The 23,077-nt window shown below is 35.1% G+C and overlaps 1 protein-coding gene across 7 annotated transcripts in view; it reads right to left on the minus strand.

Annotated features, from left to right (window-relative positions):
- The window catches only part of NBEA (neurobeachin), a 672,061-nt gene that overhangs the window by 550,094 nt on the left and 98,890 nt on the right, over positions 1–23,077 (minus strand). For all 7 annotated transcript variants that reach the window (XR_015138069.1, XM_086329378.1, XM_086329374.1 and 4 more), the window contains exons 5-8: positions 13,867–13,988; positions 11,906–12,032; positions 6,691–6,810; positions 4,575–4,721 (exon numbers count right to left, since the gene is read on the minus strand). Coding sequence is in view for 6 of the 7 variants with exons in the window: in XM_086329378.1 (XP_086185504.1) it covers positions 4,575–4,721; positions 6,691–6,810; positions 11,906–12,032; positions 13,867–13,988 (516 nt within the window). In the remaining variant the exon portion in view is untranslated. The remainder of the gene's footprint in view (positions 1–4,574; positions 4,722–6,690; positions 6,811–11,905; positions 12,033–13,866; positions 13,989–23,077) is intronic.

Raw genomic sequence — 23,077 nt, forward strand, 5'->3', positions numbered from 1 at the left:
CATTACGTCCAGACTTTTTATATGGTTATCTGTGGGAACATCAGTTTCTTAGGAACTTTCTCTTCCATACAAGTACTGAAAAATCTCCAAAGTGACTTTTAATTCTGATGGTTGTCTTATACATTTTCCCCTATCACTTAGATCTTAATCTTAATATAAAACACTGTTAAAAATCATGATGCTACCATTTTCTTGAATGACAGAACACAAAACCAAATACTGAAATATACAGCAAATAAAGATTGTTTGTCACATGTTTATTTCACAATTAGGAAATCTCCAGTAATGATTATAAAATATCTAAACTTTGTAAACATCTGTTTTGCAAGTTTATGTCAAAATGCCATCTTATATTATAGATGACTCCATAACCTTGCAAACAATTCAATAACCACAATCAAATGGAGCTCCAAAATCAATCTAACTCAGAGTGAAAAGTGAAAGCTGCTTAGTCATGTCTGACTCTTAGAATTCTCCAGGCCAAAATACTGGAGTGGGTAGCCTTTCCCCTCTCTAGGGTATCTTCCCAACCCAGGGGTTGAACCCAGGTCTCCCAAATTGCAGGCAGATTCTTTACCAGGGAAGCACAAGAATACTAGTCTGTAGCCTATCCCTTCTCCAGAGGATCTTCCCGACCCAAGAACTGAACTGGGATCTCCTGCACTGCAGACAGATTCTTTACCAGATGAGCTACAACTTTACTAAACTACAGAAAGTTACAGTGAGAAATTCTGTCTTCCATGAATTACTCACAAACAATGATTTATTTAATTAACCAGTGATATCCTACCTCATTTACTGTTTACCAAAGATAACCAGGTACAAAATATTCACTGACAAGTTACAGTGCTTAAAACCAGGCATTCCAGATAAAGAAAATTACCTAGCACTCTAATGATCTACAGATGAAAATCACTTGAGACAGGTTTCATGGTATAGATGGTGTGAAGACATTATTTGTGGAGAGAATTAACTTATTTATTTCAAAGCCCAGATGTTGACATGCTATCTACATTAAGCTCCAAATCACAGACAATACGGTCTGACTATTACAATGCTTTCCGTGGTGTCTCTTTTCTGCAGACATTTTGAGGCAAAAAAATACAAATATTGTTATTATATAACAACTAATGATATAAGCTTCATTTTTAATTTAAACCAAATGCTAACTAATTAATATACCCTACCAAAATCTGATTGATTATACTGTTTGCAGCCGAAGGTGGGGAAGCTCTATACAGTCAGCAAAAACAAGACTGGGAGCTGACTGTCAGCTCCCAGTCTTGTTTTTGCTGACTGTAGCTCAGATCATGAACTCCTTACTGCACACTGCAGACTTAAATTGAAGAAAGTAGAGAGAACCACTAGACCATACAAGTTATGACCTAAATCAAATCCCTTACAATTATACAGTGGAAGTGACAAAGAGATTCAAGGGATTTGATCTGATAGAGTGCCTGAAGATCTATGGACAGAGGTTCGTGCCATTGTACAGGAGGCAGTGATCAAAATCATCTGCAAGAAAAAGAAAGGAAAAATGGTTGTCTGAGGAGGCCTTACAAATAGCTGAGCAAAGAAGAGAACCAAAAGGCAAAGGAAAAAAGGAAAGTGAAATGGTGAAAAAGCTGGCTTAAAACTCAACATTCAGAAAATTAAGACCATGGCATCCGGTCCCATCACTCGATGGCAAACAGATGGGGAAACGATGGAAATGATGACTGGCTTTATATTCTTGGGCTCCAAAATCACAGCAGATGGTGACTGCAGCTATGAAATTAAAAGATGCTTGCTCCTTGCAAGAAAAGCTATGACTAACCTAGACAGCATATTAAAAAGCAGAGACATTACTTTGCTGACCAGGATTGGTCTAGACAAAGCTATGGTTTTTCCAGTCGTCATGTATGGATGTGAGAATTGGACCATAAAGAAGGCTGAGCACCAAAGAATTGATGCTTTTGAACTGTGGTGCTGGAGAAGACTCTTGAGAGTCCCTTGGTCGGCCAGGAGATCTTTTCAGTCAATCCTAAAGGAAATCAGTCCTGAATATTCTGAAGCTGAAGATGAAACTCTAATACTCTGGCCACCTGATGTGAAGAACTGACTCCTTAGAAAAGACCCTGATGCTGGAAAAGACTAAAGGCAGGAGAAGAAGGGGATGACAGAGGATGAGATGGTTAGATGTCATTAATGACTCGATGGACATGAGTTTGAGCAAGCTCCAGGAGTTGGTGATGGACAGGGAAGCCTGGCATGCTGCAGTCCATGGGGTCACAAAGAGTCGGACACAACTGAGCGACTGAACTGACTGACTGACATACCTTAAAATTTCCACTGCAACGCACGACCCCTTCTCTCTCAGGAAGTGACTTTGCCTCCTACTCACCAAGGAAACTGAGACTATAATGTATGAGCCACCTCAGCTTTGCCCCCTGTCGTAACACAATCTGATCTTCATTTGCATCCTCTGTACCCTTCCTTAATTTTCTAAATTTCCAGAAATAAAGTTTCAATGTCAAAATTTTTGCAGGTGCCTGTCCTGATGATATTGTACTTTTTAAATTCACAAGTTGAGGAAGTACACACACCCATGAACTTAAGAGTCAACCTTCATTAACAATAAGGAAACCCACAGGCTAAGCCTAGAGACTGGGAACTTTCAAAACTTAAAATTTTTTTTAGGAAATGCCCAAAAGGCATTTTTTCTTTCTCTTTTTCTTAATGCATTACTTTAATTCTGGGAATTTTTTTGGGGGGGTCGGGGGTACATGCCACACAACATGTGGGATCTTAATTCCCCGACCAGGGATTGAACCTGTGCCCCCTGCAAGTGGAAGCATAGGGTCTTAACCATTGGACCACCAGGGATATCCTGAGAAGCATTCTCTTTTAAAGGTTCTGACTCTGATGCAGATAATGACATATACTCTATTGTTACGTTAAGGTTCAAGGAATATATTCTTTATCACATGAGTACTTGCATATAGAACAAAGTGACATAGAGTTACTACTTATTTTCACCGCTGGTATAAAATAATGTGATAAGAAAGAGCCACATGACAAACTGCTAAGTTTGTAAAGTAGTTCAGAACAATATTTGCTCCTTTCTGAAAGAGAGAGTTAATACCTGCTCATGTTTAATCTTTTCTTTTTTCCTTTGCTGCTAATAAGGTCCCATCAATTCTGAAGTTTCACTATAGCAACCACACTGGATTTATGGCTTTCATAGCTGTATTTTATTTTCTACTTTATTCATATTTCACTGGTTTGTCACCTGACTTAATATCATTCTGTTAATGCCTGAAGAAACCAACTTCAAATATTTATATGGAATAAGGAAAAGAAGTATGAAAGGAAGGCAAGTGGCATATTAACTCAAAAATTTGAATTATAGAAACATTTCCATGCAAATTCAACACATGGCATAACTAGGACTCAAACCCAGCAGAGTACTCATGAAAGAAAAAGTGGCTGTAACAAGCACAAATTCACTTCTGTGGATAGCAAAACAAATAAAATGGACAAAAGACGGCAGCAAGTACTGTCACTTTGACAGAGAAATGAGAGCACTATTGTCATTCAATATTATTATGGTTATTAAAATCACTGGGAGCAGAAACATCTTTTCAAAAGGGTAAATTCAAACTGTCACTTACATGTCCAATATAGAACATAAAATTTTAAACAGAAATATTAATGCAAAAATGCGAAGGCAAAAGGAAAAATATTTTTAATGTTTAGTACTCCCTTTCCCATAGCACAATCTTCACACTGATTATTTAAACACCAAGTTTTAAAAAGGAAAAACAATTCTTCCATGAAAGATCATCAGAATTATAAACACTTTGAATTATACTGTAGTATTCTCTCTCAACTCCATACAGTTTGGGATATCACAATTCCAAAAGTGACTTACACAAAACTTATATATTTCCCCAGCCAGGTGTACTGCCCATTAAGAATGAATTCATATATGTGAAAGCAATATCTTGCTTAAATAAATCTTTGTTTTTAAAGTCAAAAAAACAAGAAAATATGGTAAATCACACTAAATAGTCTTGCAAAAGTACAATATGCACTACTCTGCCCACTTCCATGCAACAGCAAAGAACAAACAAAAAAATAGACGCTAACACTGAGTAGTTTCAGCTACATGTAATTTTTTACATCATTTTCCTTCAAAATCATTAACTATTCTATTTGGGTTATCTCTAACATTTCATTTGTTCATAATATAATTCATATATTTTATAATTTGAGATTTCAAATATCATGTTAAGCAATATGGTTTTACAAAAGTTATTTAAGAATTATGTCAACAAAAGCTCTGGCTTCATCATTAGAAAACATTCTAAAGAATAAAAAAATGTTCAGGAAGGGAAGGGGAAAATAGTTAAAAAGAGAAAACAACACCTTTGAAACAAAATGAAACAAAATAATGACTCAGTTCCAAAATACCGAAATGACTTTTAAACCACATTTAAGAAAACCTATCATTATATACTATATTGTGTATGGTATTTCACCTTTCACACCTATAACTTTCCACAGAATTTATAATAAGATGATCTTCCTACCTTATATCCAGGTCCTAACTGATGAATTGCAAATATCTGTGCAGGGTTGAGGGCTTCACTGAACACATACACGGCACCAAGTTGACCACAGAATACCCTATTTGCATCAGCAGTTTCTGAAGATCCGAGAAAGCACTTGTCATAGCTCTATTTTTAAAAAGTCATAAAAAAAATCCAATGTTTTATTTTGCAATGACAAAATATTTAAGGATATCTGCCTTCATTGTAAGTAATACCATAAAGCATAATAATAGTAACAGAAAAAACCAACAATTAAGACTCTATGGATTATTTAAATAATAATAAAAAAAAAAACTAAAGATTTTTTTGGGGAAAGTTAATCAGTCAAATGTTTCATATTTATTGGCAAGCAAACAATGACTATTCTATAATCACTTGACCAACTTTCCAAATTCTACAGTTAAAAGCAAAAGAGCTTAAAACTATTTATTTACAAAAGTATAACTTACTTTTTAAACTATAATGATTTGTAATTGTCCATAAATAGTTACCTGAATCAAAAGAATGACTCTCAAATTTAACCATAAACACACTGGACCAAAATTTTTAAATTCTACTTAATTTCTCCATTATGGATATATTTCTCTATTTCTCTACCCTAAGTTAAAGACACAAAGAAAAATCACTTCCTTCTCCTAGATGAATTGGTATAACTCAGAATCAAATAAACAATAATGATCAAAATCTGCTGACAAAAGCAGATGGTATTATCCAATGCTCTACATCTGGGGAGTTTAGCATCTAAAAAACCACATTTAACAAGATCCTTCCCACTTCTAATTCGTACATCTCATCTAACTCGTGGCCCCATCTATCCAGACCAGCGAAAGTAGTCACTATTCACTACCCATCCTCACAGGTTATTTTACGAGGAAGACATTATATATGTATGGCATCCCTTTGATGCCTCAATAATATAACTAAAAAATTGTGAAAGAGGTCCAATGGAGAAACTCCTCATAGAATACCTAATCGTTAATTAAAAGTACAGGAACTGAAGAACTGACTACATAATGTATGTGTGCATGTGTGTGTGTGTTATTCTCTAGGCCTCTCCATTTCTTGGAATATTATTGCAAATAATTAAAAAATCAGTCTTTGTTTCCTTTCTTTTTAAAAATATGACTATAGAGTCAATGGCAGTCAACAAAATCACCCTACAATAAAAAGACAGTCCCCTTTGGAAGGCAAATATGAAGCAGAATTTTACTGAATATTCTAATTTTGGAAAAAAACTATTCTCATAAATATGTATTGACTATGACCCAACTATAAGTTTCTAGGACAGAATAAGCAAACTATTCCTATAAAGGAATAGATAGTAAATATTTTCAAACTTTGCAATCTACAACTTGCTTCGGTCACAGATTCTTTTTTGATTTTTTTGTTTGAGCCTTTAAAGAAAAAAAAAAAACTTTAAAGAAATATAAAAACCAAGATGAACTTTTCACTTCTGCCCCAAAGCCTTTGCATTCACGTTTCCACTGAATGGGATATTTCTTGCAAATACCCACATGGCTTTCTCTAGTCTCATCACTAAGGCCATCTCTGGATGATCTGGCATCTCCCTTCCCTACACCTACACTTTCTATATTTGTTCCCACTTAACCTTTCTCCACAGTATTTACCACCATTTATCTAATAAACAATATTAACATACTATTCATATTGATTCTATTTAAGGTACTCCTTTCACATCAAAATAAAGTATAAGACACATCTTTTAATGCTTAAGATTCTGAAAAGAACAGAATATTGCATTTAAATTTTGACCTAAAACTTAATAATCTGCCCAACCGATTTTCTTTTTTTTTTATCACTGCTAAGTCGCTTCAGTCGTGTCCGACTCTGTGCAAGCCCATAAACAGCAGCCCACCAGGCTCTGCTGTCCTTGGAATTCTCCAGGCAAGAACACTGGAGTGGGTTGCCAGGTCTTTTAGCCATTTCATTATTAAAAATTAAGGCAAAATTCACTTAATAGAAAAAAACTTCAAAATAAAGCTAGTTTCTACCAATTATATTATTCAATTCATGCTATAAGCAGTAATATATCAAAGACTCAAATACATTAAAATATAGATAAATAAAAACTTACATCATTTGTGTTAACATGCCAAGCCATATCACCATAGGATACCAGCTGTCCATTAACATAACACCGAATTTCACTGTTTCTCCAACGATTGTAAATGTGGACAATGCTGATCATGTACCACTTAAATGAAAAATAAGGAAATCAATATGTAATGTTTGGTTATTATTGATTAAAGGCAATCATAACATTTATCCCACACTACAAAAAATTACTTGAAGGAATATTAATGATAATCCACTATGAATACTTCAAATTCCCTCTCCCATTTCTCATTTTACAGATGAAAGAAATGATTTATAGAGAATAAATGTATGATGGAAATAGAGCAAGAACCTTTGGAGCCCTAGGCTGATATTCCTTTCACTATATCAAGATCCAAAAATTGGGGAAACACAATTATATTTGTTGTCATTCATTTAATAATATTTGCAGTGTGTCAGGCACAGTGACAGTTTTAGATCCTAGGTCATGATTTATTTACTCAAGATTCCCTGGAATTTAGGGAGTAGTGGAAGGACCCATACATTAGACAAGTAAATGAATACAGAATTACAAAACCATGATGATGACTGTGGGTGGAAAAGGACATTGTAAACTGAGAAAGAATAATGTAGGATTCTACTTTGGATTGTATAGTCAGGCAAAATCTGTCAAAGGAACACCATTTTAATAGCTATAATAATATTGAGATAATTTCAATTTCACAATGTAGAATTATTAAATCTAGGAGTAATTATATTTTCTAACTAAACAGTGTATGACTATAAATTAAGAAACAAGAAATAAGTTTATACTGACCTCTAATTTTATAGTTACTAGTGTCAACAAAAAGCACTCTGACATGAGATGGTTTAAGTTCTCTAACAATTTGTGAATCTAAACCTTAGTCTAATTCAGATAAAAGCCTGCTTCAGATAATTGTGTATTACAGATAATATGTAAACATTATTTCTAAACAACAGAAAAATACAAATGATTTACAGATGTTTGAACAATTTTGCTTTCACCAGTAAGGAGGGATTTAGACTCACCACCCCCCCACAACATAAAAATATAAAACACAAACTTTGTTCTTCAGATTACTTAAAAACACTATTCAATTATTTGACATAAAATTATTTATTACTTTGTATGATATTTATAAAGCCATAACAGTAATTCTCAACCACTAAAATATTATTTATTTCAAGGTACCTGAAATACTTTGAACAAAAATTAATTTTCCTCATTTTGATTTACAAAATAAAATAGTGCACTAAAAAACTCACAAAATAAAGTACCACAAAATGACATTCTTCCTTAGTTACAAAAAAATGTCAGGTCAACTGGAAAAGGTCAGTTTTCATTCCAATCACAAAGAAAGGCAATGCCAAACAATGTTCAAACTACCACACAATTGCACTCATCTCACAGGCTAGCAAAGTAATGCTCAAAATCCTCCAACCAGGCTTTAACAGTACGTGAAACGTGAACTTCCAGATGTTCAAGCTGGATTTAGAAAAGGCAGAGGAACCAGAGATCAAATTGCCAACATCCGTTGGCTCATCGAAAAAGCAAGAGAGTTCCAGAAAAACATCTATTTCTGCTTTATTAACTATGCCAAAGCCTTTGATTGTGTGGATCACCAAAAAATTGTGGATAATTCTTAGAGAGATGGGAATACCAGACCACCTGACTTGCCTCCTGAGAAATCTGTATGCAGGTGAAGAAGCAACATTAAGAACTGGGCATGGAACAACAGACTGGTTCCAAATCGGGAAAGGAGTACATCAAGACTGTATATCATCACCCTGCTTATTTAACTTGTATGCAAAGTACATCATGAGAAATGCTGGACTGGATGAAGCACAAGTTGGAATCAAGATTGCCAGGAGAAAAATCAATCACCTCAGATATGCAGATTATACCACCCTTATGGCAGAAAGAGAAGAACTAAAGAGCCTCTTGATGAAAGTGAAAGAAGAAGAGTGAAAAAGTTAGCTTAAAACTCAACATTCAGAAAACTAAGATCATGGCATCTGGTCCCATCACTTCATGGCAAATAGATGGGGAAACAATGGAAACAGTGACTTTATTTTTGGGGGCTCCAAAATTACTGCAGATGGTGACTGCAGCCATGAAATTAAGATACTTGCTCCTTGGAAGAAAAGTTATGTTCAAACTAGACAGCATATTAAAAAGCAGACATTACTTTGCCAACAAATGTCTATCTAGTCAAAGCTATTGTTTTTCCAGTAGTTATGTATGGATTGAGAATTGGACTATAGAGAAAGCTGAGCAATCAAGAATTGATGCTTTTGAATTGTGGTGTTGGAGAAGACTCTTGAGAGTCACTTGGACAGCAAGGAGACTCCAACCAGTCCATCGTAAAGGAAATCAGTCCTGAATATTCATTGGAAGGACTGATGGATGAAGCTCAGGCTCCAATACACTGGCCACCTGATGCGAAGAACTGACTCACTGGAAAAGACCCTAATGCTGGGAAAGATTGAAGGCAGGAGGAGAAGGGGACGACAGAGGATGAGATGGTTGGTTGGCATCACTAACTCAATGGACATGAGTTTGAGCAGGCTCTGGGAGTTGGTGATGGACAGGGAAGCCTGGCGTGCTGCAGTCCATGGGATTGCAGACTCGGACACAACTGAGCGACTGAACTGAACTGAAGTGCAGTATCACTAAAGAATTTTAGGCAGGAAAGTGAAATGATCATCTCCATAGCTTAGGAACATAACTGACAGCAGTGAGGAAGTGAGACTGTTGGGACTAAGAGCTGTTGTTGTTCAGACGCTCAGTTGTGTCCAGCTCTTTGCTACCCCACAGACTGGAGCGTGCCAGGCTTCCCTGTCTATTATCTCCTTGAGCATGCTCAAACTCATGTCCATCGAGTGAGTGATGCCATTAAGATAAAGGCATCGGTAATTCTAAAAGGGGGGGACAGGAAGTAGCTAACAAAACTGACTGGAGGTGCTAATTTTAAAAAGGGAATCTAAAAAGGTTTCCAATTTTTCACTTAAATGGATAGTGGTAACCAACTTAATTAATTAATAAAGTTAGCCAATTATTAGCCAGATAATTAAGTTTGGAATTTGCTTTTGGTCATAACATCAACATGTATGATAAATGGGTGAATAAATAAATAAATACACAATTTAATGAATGATCTCAAAATGAATAATACTTATTTATAAGAAAATAAACTTTTCTATCTTCTTTCCTTAGGAAAATCAAGATGTACTCTACAGATGACAGACAAGTGACTTTTTGAACCAAAAAAAGCCCAAGTTTTGACTTGATAGTTTTTGACTAAAGGAAACAGGAATAAACTTGGAGAGTGTATATGTATACTGATACTATAAATGTACACTGAGGTCTGCCTTTAGTTTGAGACTCAAAAATAGCACTATAAAAGAAAGATACTAACAGGAACAATAAAAAAGGCCTATATTAAGAATTCAGTAGAAAAATATAACATGATATTTACACAAATATCAATAGTAGTTAATATGCATTGAGCACTTACTACATATGAGGTAATATACTAATCATTTACATTCATTTCCACAAGTTCAAACATCTGGTTAAGTGACAGCACTAGGAAAACACTTCTTGATAGTCTAATTAAACTTCTTAGGAGGAAGGATAACAACTTAGCTAGGGTATCACCTGAAAAAACTAAAAGGGAAAAAATAAGAGAGTGGAGTTATCTTGACTGATGTAACAGTAAGAACCAGCCTGCCAAAGTTGGAAATGTAAGAGCCACAGGTTTGATACCTAAGTCAGGAAGATCCCCTGGAGAAGGTCATGGCAACCCACTCCAGTATTCTTGCCTGGAGAATCAATCCCATGGACGGAGGAGCCTGGCAGGCTACACTTCATAGGGTTGCAAACAGTTGTACACCACTGAAGCGACTTAGCACAAAATCAAATACTTATGATTTTCAAGATTTTATAAAAATCTTTACAGAAAGCCTTTCAAGACCTACTTCACTCCCTGATCCTACAAGATATATGTACATACACACACACACACACATATATACATATACATATATATATATATATATAGAGAGAGAGAGAGAGAGAGAGGGGGAGACTTGTTACAAATAGGAATGTATTTTTCAAAAGGCAACAATGTAAAAACAAAGAAAGAGAGAGAAGAGAGAGAGAGAACAATCAGGTTAAACTGCTTTTTATTAATTAATGGTAATTTTATTTGATTCTTAAGTTTTCTTATTTCTACTATTTGAAGCACTGCTTCTCAAACCTGTCTGATGAGAAAAATCATATAGAGCATTTGTTAAAAACTCATATTCCTGCCATGAAAATAAGTCCAAGATCAGTATTTCTAACAAATTCCCACTAAAATTCAAAATAATTTGGCACATTTGACAGATACTGCCTAGGTCTCATCCCAAATCTAATAAATTAGAATTTCTAGAGGACAGTCAATGAGACTTATATGAAAATTAGTGGGATCTGTATCCAGAAAAAAAGAAATCCCCTTCTAATGTATAAATTTATTTAAAATCATTGCTTTCAAGCTATTTTCTAATATATTAATAAATTATTGCTAAATTGTCATTCTTTAATAGAAATAACAATTAAATTATCCCTTACATAAGGGAAAACTTTTTATTAGACTTCTGTAAAAAATAAAGGTATATATTTGAAAACCCCATTCAAAATAGTATTTTCTTCAGTATGTGGCACAACACACATGGGATAACAAAAGACAAAGAAAAAGAAATGAAGTAGTCCCTCCACCTTACATGAGTTTCAAATCTGTTAGGTTGGGTTCCTGAGGATATGGGGTAGAATATGCCCTGAAACTGAATAAAACTCCCTGAAAAAAAAAAAAAAAAAGAAGATCCACAAAAGCAAGGGTGTTGTTTGTTTTGTTCACTGTCATCTCTCCTGTGCCTACAACAGTGTCTGACAGTCAGTAAATATGCACTGAGTGTTCACTGAAAGAATGTCACAGCAAGAGAGAGAATGAGAGAGTGAATGAGAGAATCAGACACGGCAAGAGGTCAAGAAACTGTTTTATGTCAAAAGTTAGACATAAAAGTAGAAAGAAAATGCAGACAGAGATAAGAGATAGGAGTCATGAAAAAACCAATAAAAGAGAATATTACGGAAGTCAAAATAGGTAAGTTTTAAGATAGTGGGAATGGTGAACTGCATTACTCTCAATAGATGATTTACTTATACATACCTTGCGTGGCTGAAAATCATATTTCACACAGTGCTGAAAACCTTTTCCTTTGGACTTCAGTGATGTAACGATCAAACAATTGCCAACAAAATGAGCAGAGTAACCAACTCCTTTACTAGTACGAAAACTGCAAAGAAAACTGAAAGTAGTATACTATCTTCTGCTACAAAGAACAATATACCTGAAGATTACTATTATATAAATAATAAAAAACACAATTATAAAAATAAAACTTGTATACCTATAGAGTAGAAAGGGTATTACAGGTACCAATAAAGACTAAAACAGGAAAACTTTAGAACTAAAAGAAGAAATTTAAGTTGGGAAAATAGAAGACTATAGAATATTTTAACATTTCAATTTCACAAATACATAAAAACAAATTAATGGTCAATAAAAGGCTACCAAGTAGATTTCGTAAACTTTCAATGACCACCTGGATTAGCATATATAGAAATCATATACACAGTTAATGTTTCAAAAACAACTTCCTCTTTAATTTTACTTTATCTCTGAAAACAGCTTACAAATTTACAGAAAAAGTGAGAGCCAAGTTTGGAAAAAAAGGTAGGTAATCAAGCAAAATCAACCAAAAGAGTACATGTACTGTCTAAAACAGAAAAATAGAAAAAAAGATGTGACTAAGATAGAGTTATTTTCTTCCAGAGAAATACTCGTCCAGCTGTGAATTCAATCACACATAAAAACCTGTAAATGTTCTGACAAATGACAGTATTACTGCAATAAAAGTATGATCTCCCAAAATGATCTTTTGGAAGTTTAACCCCATTTATGTTTGGAACTTCAGATGTCCGTTAAAACTCTCTCTCATACTATCCATACATACTATCCACATGTAATCTTTCTTCAGTAGAGTCTACAACCTATCAATAGCTCACATTTTTCAAAACTCACATTTCTGAACTAGTCATATATAAAAAGCACATAAAATATTATGCTACCATTAAATCCTACATGATAGGTACTATTATTATCCTCATTTTACAGCTGAAGACACCAAAGTACAGGATAAACAGTGAGTGGTAAAGGCAGGACTTAAACTCAGGCAATCTTATTTCAGAGCACTGCATTAAATGATGTAATACAAGTAAGCACTTATAATGCCTAGTACATAGTAAGGTAATAAATGAAAGTTTGATGTTCTTGTGACTTGACATTATTGGTAATCTAAAATGACCAAGTTCTGAGTCTTACAGGTGAACTGTTGGGATGATCCACCCATTCTGTTAGTTATCTACTAAATAATCAATCTTATCTAATTATAACATCACATGGTTATCCGGAGAGGGAAATGGCAACCCACTCCAGTATTCTTGCCTAGAGAATCCCGTGGACAGCGGAGCCTGGTAGGCTGCTGTCTATAGGGTCACTAAGAGTTGGACACGACTGAGCAGCTTCACTTCCACGCACTGGAGAAGGACATGGCAACCCACTCCAATATTCTTGCGTGGAGAATCCCAGAGACGGGGGAGCCTGGTGGGATCCTGTCTATGGGGTCGCACATAGTCGGACACGACTGAAGCAACTTAGCAACAGCACATGGTTATCAAAATCAGTATTTCAAAGCATATCTTAATTATGCTCACAGAACCATGTAAGTGAAAAGGCAAAGTGAAAGATATCTGAGAGTAGTTTGTTTTTCATTTTCTCTTCTCGATCAGCATCTTCACTCAGAACATTCAATTGATATGTGCAGACTCGAGACAGAAGGTCTGTAACACTTGATTCTTAAAATGGAATTAAGGGGGAAAAAAAATAGGGCAGATAGCCTAGAATCAACGGCAAAAAATGAATAAAATAAACTGACATAACTGTATCTTCATAGGTTTAACATATTTATTTACTTATTCTACATACTATGTTGCCTTGACACTCTGTTACATATTTTTAAAAATTGAAATGCTTAAGACAAAAGTACTAAAATTAAATATATCACTTACCAATAAAGATAAGGTTTATCCTTATCAACATTAATGTTATTTAATGGATCCATACGAAACCAAGTATTTAGGGTGAAGCCATTCTGATAAGGCCACTTTGCAATAGGAGGCAATGCAATTGCCTACAAGATAATGATAAAAAATAGGAAAGTATCAGTTAAAGAAAATGTGACAGTAACTAAGGTCAAGTATGGCTTTCACAGATTAAAACACAATGAAGGTATGATTATCAAAGAATCATGGACAAATATAAAAATAGAAATTATTATCTTATTAAACTAATCTATTAATATTCCTTGTTCATTATAGAAGCATTACACTTTCAAATAGTCAATAGATAAAGTTTCATCTCTAAGTTATATAGTATGGTTCAAACTGTACTCCAATAACACCTCCTTCAATTTCACCAATATACAGTCCCTTACACATATGCTGTAAAATTTTCAGTTTTCAGCTTACATTAGGTTTTCAGTAATATTTTACTTGATAAAAGCTGAATTTTCAATCAAAAAACAATTGTGTTAGAAATTTTAATGGAATCAATATTGAAGAAACAGAAGTATTAAGAAATAACACTAATACTGAAATGAAACAAAGAAGGGGAACATGAGGTTTATCATTCAGAAACTGAACCATTGAAATTTATGATCAAAAAGGACTCAGATCCACTTACAAGTAGGAAAGGAAATAATACAGTATTCAGTTGATAATAGTAACTAAAAAAAAAAAAAAAAAAAACAACTAGCCACTCTCGGGAAAAGAAATGAGAAAGCAATATATTACTTGACCTGAAGTCAAGAAATATCTAAGTGGATTCACTTATCTTCCTATGAGATATCCAAATTCCTTCACATAAAAGATAAGTATCCTTAATTATTTTATTACTGATATGTTCCTCCAAGCAGATCCTTCATATCGCTGCTAATGAACTCAATCAAATATAACACATAGCTTCCATATTAAATATCCTCTGCATATAAAATAAATTCTAAGTTTCTTAAGGTTACACAAGGCTCTTTACACACTGGCTCCAACAAATCCTTTCAATCTTATTCTCTTCTAGTGCCTTACCTTACATCCCAAAATATATCTGAACATACCAGCTGTTCCAACAGTTACATGTTCTGATCTGTTACCTGTTCCCAAGTTTGTACATGATGCTACTTCTGCCCGAAACACAGCCTCCAATAAGATCCCAGTCAGTCAGTTTAGTCAGTTCAGTCGCTCAGTCGTGTCCGACTCTTTGCAACCCCATGAATCACAGCACGCCAGGCCTCCCTATCCATCACCAGCTCCCGGAGTTCACCCAGACTCACGTCCATCGAGTCAGTGATGCCATCCAGCCATCTCATCCTCTGTCGTCCCCTTCTCCTCCTGCCCCCAATCCCTCCCAGCATCAGAGCCTTTTCCAACAAGTCAACTCTTTGCATGAGGTGGCCAAAGTACTGGAGTTTCAGCTTTAGCATCATTCCTTCCAAAGAAATCCCAGGGCTGATCTCCTTCAGAATGGACTGGTTGGATCTCCTTGCAGTCCAAGGGACTCTCAAGAGTCTTCTCCAACACCACAGTTCAAAAGCATCAATTCTTTGGCGCTCTGCCTTCTTCACAGTCCAACTCTCACATTCATACATGACCACAAAGAACCATAGCCTTGACTAGACGGACCTTTGTTTGCAAAGTAATGTGTCTGCTTTTGAATATGCTATCTAGGTTGGTCATAACTTTCCTTCCAAGGAGTAAGTGTCTTTTAATTTCATGGCTGCAGTCACCATCTGCACTGATTTTGGAGCCCAGAAAAATAAAGTCTGACACTGTTTCCACTGTTTCCCCATCTACTTCCCATGAAGTGATGGGACCAGATGCCATGATCTTTGTTTTCTGAATGCTGAGCTTTAAGCCAACTTTTTCACTCTCCACTTTTACTTTCATCAAGAGGCTTTTGAGTTCCTCTTCACTTTCTGTCATAAGGGTGGTGTCATCTGCATATCTGAGGTTATTGATATTTCTCCCTGCAATCTTGATTCCAGCTTGTGTTTCTTCCAGTCCAGCGTTTCTCATGATGTACTCTGCATATAAGTTAAATAAGCAGGGTGATAATATACAGCCTTGACGTACTCCTTTTCCTATTTGGAACCAGTCTGTAGTTCCATGTCCAGTTCTAACTGTTGCTTCCTGACCTCCATACAATTTCTCAAGAGGCAGATCAGGTGGTCTGGTATTCCCATCTCTTTTAGAATTTTCCACAGTTTACTGTGATCCACACAGTCAAAGGCTTTGGCATAGTAATAAAGAAGAAATAGATGTTTTTCTGAAACTCTCTTGCTTTTTCGATGATCCAGTGGATGTTGGCAATTTGATCTCTGGTTCTTCTGCCTTTTCTAAAACCAGCTTGAACATCAGGAAGTTCACAGTTCACATATTGCTGAAGCCTGGCTTGGAGAATTTTGAGCATTACTTTACTAGAGTGTGAGATGAGTGCAATTGTGCGGTAGTTTGAACATTCTTTGGCGTTGCCTTTCTTTGGGATTGGAATGAAAACTGACCTTTTCCAGTCCTGTGGCCACTGCTGAGTTTTCCACACTTGCTGGCATATTGAGTGCAGCACTTTCACAGCATCATCTTTCAGGATTTGAAATAGCTCAACTGGAATTCCATCACCTCCACTAGCTTTGTTCGTAGTGATGCTTTCTAAGGCCCACTTGACTTCACATTCCAGGATGTCTGGCTCTAGGTCAGTGATCACACCATCTTGATTATCTGGGTCATGAAGATCTTTTTTGTACAGTTCTTCTGTGTATTCTTGCCATCTCTTCTTAATATCTTCTGCTTCTGTTAGGTCCATACCATTACTCCTCAATTCCAGGCTAATACAATTCTCTCTTGGGAAGCTCTCCTGAACTTCACCATAGCCTAGTTTCTTGTTTCATTGTTTTCCCATAGGAGTTAGTCCCTAGCACATAGCACTTAGTAGCTTGTTGTAACAAGGTGCTTTTATGTATACCAAAGAGTTCCTAAAGAGTCAGAAATACAGTTTATACTCCCAGCATTGTGACTTAAGACATAGAAAACATTCAATATGTGATCACTGAAAAATCTCAAAGTAGCAAAATGCCTACTGCATTTAAAAAAAAAAAAGGAAAACACACATACAAACACATAAATGGAAACATACTATTTGAAATGAAGACTGAAACCTTAAAAATGAAATGCAAGTTTCCCAAATATGTCATGTCCTTTCAGATTTTAATACTAAGCAATTAGTCCACTTTGTCAATATAGCTTTTTTAACTTTTTAAAAAAGGAAAATGTTTTACTGAATTTTTTTGTTTGCTTGTTAGTAAAATGTAATTCTTGCCAAGTGGATGAGATGGCTGGATGGCATCGCCGACTCCACGGACGTGAGTTTGAGTGAACTCCGGGAGTTGGTGATGGACAGGGAGGCATGGCGTGCTGCAGTTCATGGGGTTGCAAGAAGTTGGACACGACTGACCGACTGAACTGAACTGATACATCCATAAGTTTCACTAAACCAGACATCACCTACTATAGCTGCTTCAGAGTACCAAGGTAAACAGGAGAAATATTTATTGAGGACATTGAATGGTGATTCTACAGAATTATAAAAATAACTTACATGTACTCATTTGTTCATAATGCCTGTGGAACATAACAGGCACAGGGTTAGATTCATGGTTTCCAAACTCTTGCCATGATCAGCTTACCAAGTGCACTTCCGTATCAGCAACAGCAAGTCATGACAACACTGCCACTGCAGTATTAATAAGCATTCAGGAGGGCAGCTCACTCTTTCTCTTTTCCCCCATTACTCCACATATCCAAGCAATCTCTTACTTCCAGCCAATGGCCCCAGCAGTTTCTATTAATACATCATCAGTCTCATCATATGGTCTACTGAGCTCTACATCAGAACTTAGACAATGCATTGAACTAAGAGATGCAAGAAAGAAATTGAATTGAACTGCTCTTCAAGTTTTCCAGAACTATTCTTCCACCATGGAAAAGACATGTGGTACTCATTTGTTACTATCCAAATGGTAGGACGGAAAGAGTCCTAAATCACATTCAGTTGCAAACATCAGTGAACTAAATACAACACAAAAAAGAAAAATCTCACTAAAGAAAAATATAATAAGTTTCAGTGATAATGATATGACAATAGTCTTTGGTCTTGCTTCCCATATTATATGATATAATAACATTCTTTGGGGCTTCCCAGGTAGCACTAGTGTAAAGAATCCACCTGCCAATTCAGGAGATGCAAAGGACACGGGTTTAGTCCCTGGGTCAGAAAGATCCCCTGGAGTAGGAAATGGCAACCCACTCGAGTATTCTTGCCTGTAAAATCCCATTGACAGAGGAGCCTGGCAGGCTACAGTCCCCGGGGTCACAAAGAGCCGGACACAACTTAGCGACTGAACAGCAACAATAATTCCATAGATAAATACGGATCTTTATTTATGGCCAATCTCTTCAACAAGATGGTTAACTCTACTCAAGGACATTCTCTTAAATTTATTTTTTATTACATGTATAGTCTAAAATTATCTTTTATTGAAGTATAGTCTTAAATTTAATAAGTAACAGCTAGAAAAAATGTTTTGGGGACCCAAAATGTCCCATTTCTACAGAGTATGACTCAACTTCCTGTTCTTACTTATGTACCAACCAAAGTCTTTCATAAAGTACACTTTGTATCCCTAGTTTTTTTCAACTCTTTAATGCATACATGCTCCTTTAATCAGTGCACAAAAGCTAACTTTGTGAGACGACCGCCTAATATGGAACTCAGGTTCATTCACACCCAAATCATTCAGGCCTAAATACCCATTATCCCATGGTGATAATGGCATCTCCTTTGGACTATGTCTGTGATTATGGACTTAAGCTGCTTTCACATTTGTTCCATACTTCCTTCTACAATATTTTGGTACCCATAAATAGGGTCTCTCATTGTGTCCAGTGAGTCCACAGAACTCTGAAATCTGTATCCCTCACTGCCTCCTAGACTGGTTGACTCCAAAATTTACATTTCTGTCTCATTTCGCAAAAATACAAATGGAGAAGATTCTGATGTTCAGATAGGATGTGTTCAGTTAACTATTTCAATGAATATAGAAATGTACTATTTCTTAAATTAAGCAAATTCATGAAATAGATAATAATCATGAAAAACAAATCTAAACAATATATTCATAAAGGTGACAGGGCATATAAAATGTAATCTTACATTTATCATTCACCTTCACACAAAGCACTGAAAAACTCATTTAACTCTCTGTAAATATTACCAAATTGCTCATATGGAGGCAACAAAACTCATAGAAAGTATCTCCACAATGTGAAATACAATTCAGAAGGCCTAATATGTTATTTTGGTCATTTTGGAGGGAAAGTAAATGGTATCATGATTTTAATCATCTAAAGGCACCAATGTGAGCAGTGGTCCAAACACTATGTACTTTTTTATTACTAAAATGCCACTGGTTCATGCTCATTCAGAAACAGATCATCAAAACACTGTGATAGGAAGGGTTTAAAATCAGCTCCTATCTAAATTTTTCAGCAGTTCAACAGCAGAAGTAACATATTTGATAATTAGCCAATTTGTTGTTAAATGAAATACTGGATTTAAGATCAGGCAAATTCTTAAGGTTGTGACTCTACTTTAAGGCTATGAACAATGTTTACACTGAGGAGGCTTATTACTTAGTTTCCTTAACTGACAACAGCAGTAATGTCACTTATCTTGTACAGACTGTATGACTCAAATGAAATAATAGTTATAAAAGTTCCAGTTCCTTCCCTACTTCCTCCTTTACACAGAATATACCCTTGATCCAAACTACTCTTTATGAAAATGAGTGATGCAGGGAAAACCAGGAAAATGGGAATAGATAGTATAAATCAACCAATATCCCATGAGCAAAAACAATTCAAACATATACTACGAATGACATTAAAATTATCTCTGTGCGTGTTCTGTGTATGTAAAATGTATTGCATATTGATAGGTAATTGATGGCCAAATGGCTAAAAACATGATGAACTGCAACCATACTAAGGCAATTCAGGCAATTTATTAAACCAGAGTCATTCATTAGCTTTAGCTAAACTTTGTCAATTCTATATATAAAATAGGAACTTGCTTATATTTCATTCAAAACACTTTGCTCTTCTTTCCCATACCTTAGACTGAAACCTATCAGACATCAGATCAACAACAGTTCTGTAAAGTGTGTTAGAAGTATGTATGTGTGTGAACAGAACTATTATATCTAAGAGAACCCTCACCCACTTAGGGACAGTGACAGTATTTTCTCTGCAGATTATATATGTTCCACTCTAACAAATAGATACGTAAAATGATTGACTTCCATCATGTAATTTTTTTTAAATGTTCCGATGTTTTGTTCATAGTTGGTGAAACTGTAACTTAAAAAAAAAGATTAGTAACAAAATATTCAGGAAAAAATATAAAATTAGGAGAATGGCTAAAAAAATGGGAGATTACAAGAACACTGAAGTACTTAAAATAACCAAAGAGCAATAAATATTTACATGATGTTTTACAACGTTATAGTGCTTAAACAGTACATTATTTCATTACAGGCTCACAACCCCTATTCCATTATAAAAGTACTAATCTTTTACATGAAAGTAAGCCAAGAAACATTAAAGACTAGTCCTCTACAATAATGAACTAGAGGATTCAGAAATCAAAATTTGTTCTTCTAGCCAAAAATTCCACATATGCTCTACAATATTACCATATAGATTGAGATGATTAAACCAAGAACATTGAAAGAGCTATTTCTTTGAAAAGAGGAACAAAATGGAAACACCTCCAGCTAGACTTGGGTTCTATCCCTGGGTCAGGAAGATCCAAGGAAATGGCAACCCATTCCAATACTCCCTTGCTTGGAGAATTCCATGAACAGAGGAGCTGAGCAGGTTACAGTCCATGGGATCCCAAAGAGCAGGACATGACTGTGTGACTTTCACTTTCACGTTCCAGCGAGACAGACTGAGGGAAATTACAGTAACAAGAATGGAAGAGGAGGCATCACTACACATCCTACAGACATTAAAAGGATAATAAGAGGATACGATGAAAATTGTATGCCAATATATTTGATAACTGAAATTAACCAAAAGAATTACTTGAAAGACACAAAACTACCAATGTTCACTCAAAACAAACAAAAAACTTTCCTATATCTATAGAAATGAAATTCGTAATTTAAAACCTTCTCACAAACAAAATCCCAGACCCAGATGGCTTCAACAGTGAATTCTAGCATACATTCAAGAGTGTGTGTGTGTGCATGTGTGCTAAGTTGCTTCAGTTGCGTCTGACTCTTTCCCACCCTATGGACTGTAGCCCGCTCCTCTGTCCATGGGATTCTCCAGGCAAGAATACTGGAGTGTGCTGAGTGCGTTGCCATGCCCTCCTCCAGGGAATCCTTCTGACCCAGGGATCAAAGGTGCGTCTCTCACGTCACCTGCACTGGCAGACGGGTTCTGCACCACTAGTACCACTTGGGAAGCCCACATTCAAAAGTAAGTATTATCATACTACACAAACTCTTCAATAGAGAGAAATGAATACTTCCCAACTCATTTTACGAGGAAATGAGCTTATGATTCTTAAGATCACAAATGGAGAAAGATTTTACAGGAAAAGAAAAATGTATCCTCAAATCAATCATAAAAATAACTAAAATTTCTTAGTAATATATTAGCAAATCAAATCCAGTATTGTATGAAAAGGTCATTACACTGTGATCAAATAGATTTTTTCCTAGGAATGCAAAGGTGACTTAACACTGAAATATCAGTTACTGTAACTCACCACATTTATAAGATTAAGAAGAAGAACTATATAATCATTTCAATAAAATCAGAAAAAGCATTTTACAAAATTCAACAATGATATTAACATACTGATGGTGAAAAAAAAATGCCCTGCAAATATGAATAGAAGTGAATTTCCTCAACCTGATAAAGGACATTATCTTAAAATGTAATGCTAATAGCATATGCAATGGTGAAATATTTAATGCTTTTCCTAAGACTAAGTCAAAACTCTTATGATTACTAACTGTAGGTCCTAGCCAGTGTAATAAAGTATGAAATGCAATTAAAAGGTATCTATTAAAACTTGCTAGGACAAGTAAGTAAGTTTATTAAGGTCTCACGATATAAGGTAAACAATAATAAAATTTTGCATTTTTATATATTAACACAAAACAATATGGAATATTTCTGAATGAATTTAACCAAAAATGTTTAATACTTGCATGCTAAAAACTACAAAATGCTGAAAAATCAAAAGAAAATAAAACAAAGGGAGAAATATACTGTGTTTCATGAGTTGGAATATTCAGAACTAGATCCACACAAAAATGGCCAGTTTTCAAGAAAAGTATCAACATAATCCAAAGTGAAAAGAACTGTTGCTTCAACAAATGGTTATGAAATAATTAATAGTCACATGTTAAAACAAACAGAACTTAACTTCCAATCTTCCTTTACACCATATTTTAAAAAATTCACACAAAGGGATCTTTGTGCGATCCTAACATAAGACCTAAATATAAGAACTAATATAACCAACTTTCAGTAGAATGCAGAAAAGAAAAAACCCTATAACCCAAGAATTTATACCAATTCTTAGACTACAGACAGCATATGACATAAAAGAAAATTTTACTTGAACCTCATCAAAATTAAAATCTTTTGCACTTCAAGAAATATTGTTAAGAAAATAAAAGACAAGCATCAGATTGGGAGAAAATATTTGACAAATGCATTTCCAAATTAACTTATATCCCAGATATATAGTGAACTCTTGAGATAACAAGACAAACAATCACATTTTTAAAGTGAACAGAAGATTTGAACATAAACATTACAAAAGATTTAAGAATAGCCAATAAATACAAGAAAAATCCTCAATATCAGCCATAAGGGCAACACAAAATTAAAACTACAATAAGATACCTTTATACTACCATTTACAAGTCTCAAATTAAAGAGACAGGACTGAACTGAATGAACTGAATATCCAGGATGCATATCAACTGAGATTTTCATATACTGCTTATGAGAATGCAAAGTTTTTCACTACAGAAAGCAATTTGCATGTTTATTATGAAACGAAATATACACTTAATAAGAAACCCAGCAA

The sequence above is a fragment of the Bos grunniens genome, chromosome 12 (genome assembly GCF_055505025.1).
Source record: "Bos grunniens cultivar Pamir isolate PY7600 chromosome 12, Bosgru_T2T1.0, whole genome shotgun sequence".
Taxonomy (NCBI): domain Eukaryota; kingdom Metazoa; phylum Chordata; class Mammalia; order Artiodactyla; family Bovidae; genus Bos; species Bos grunniens.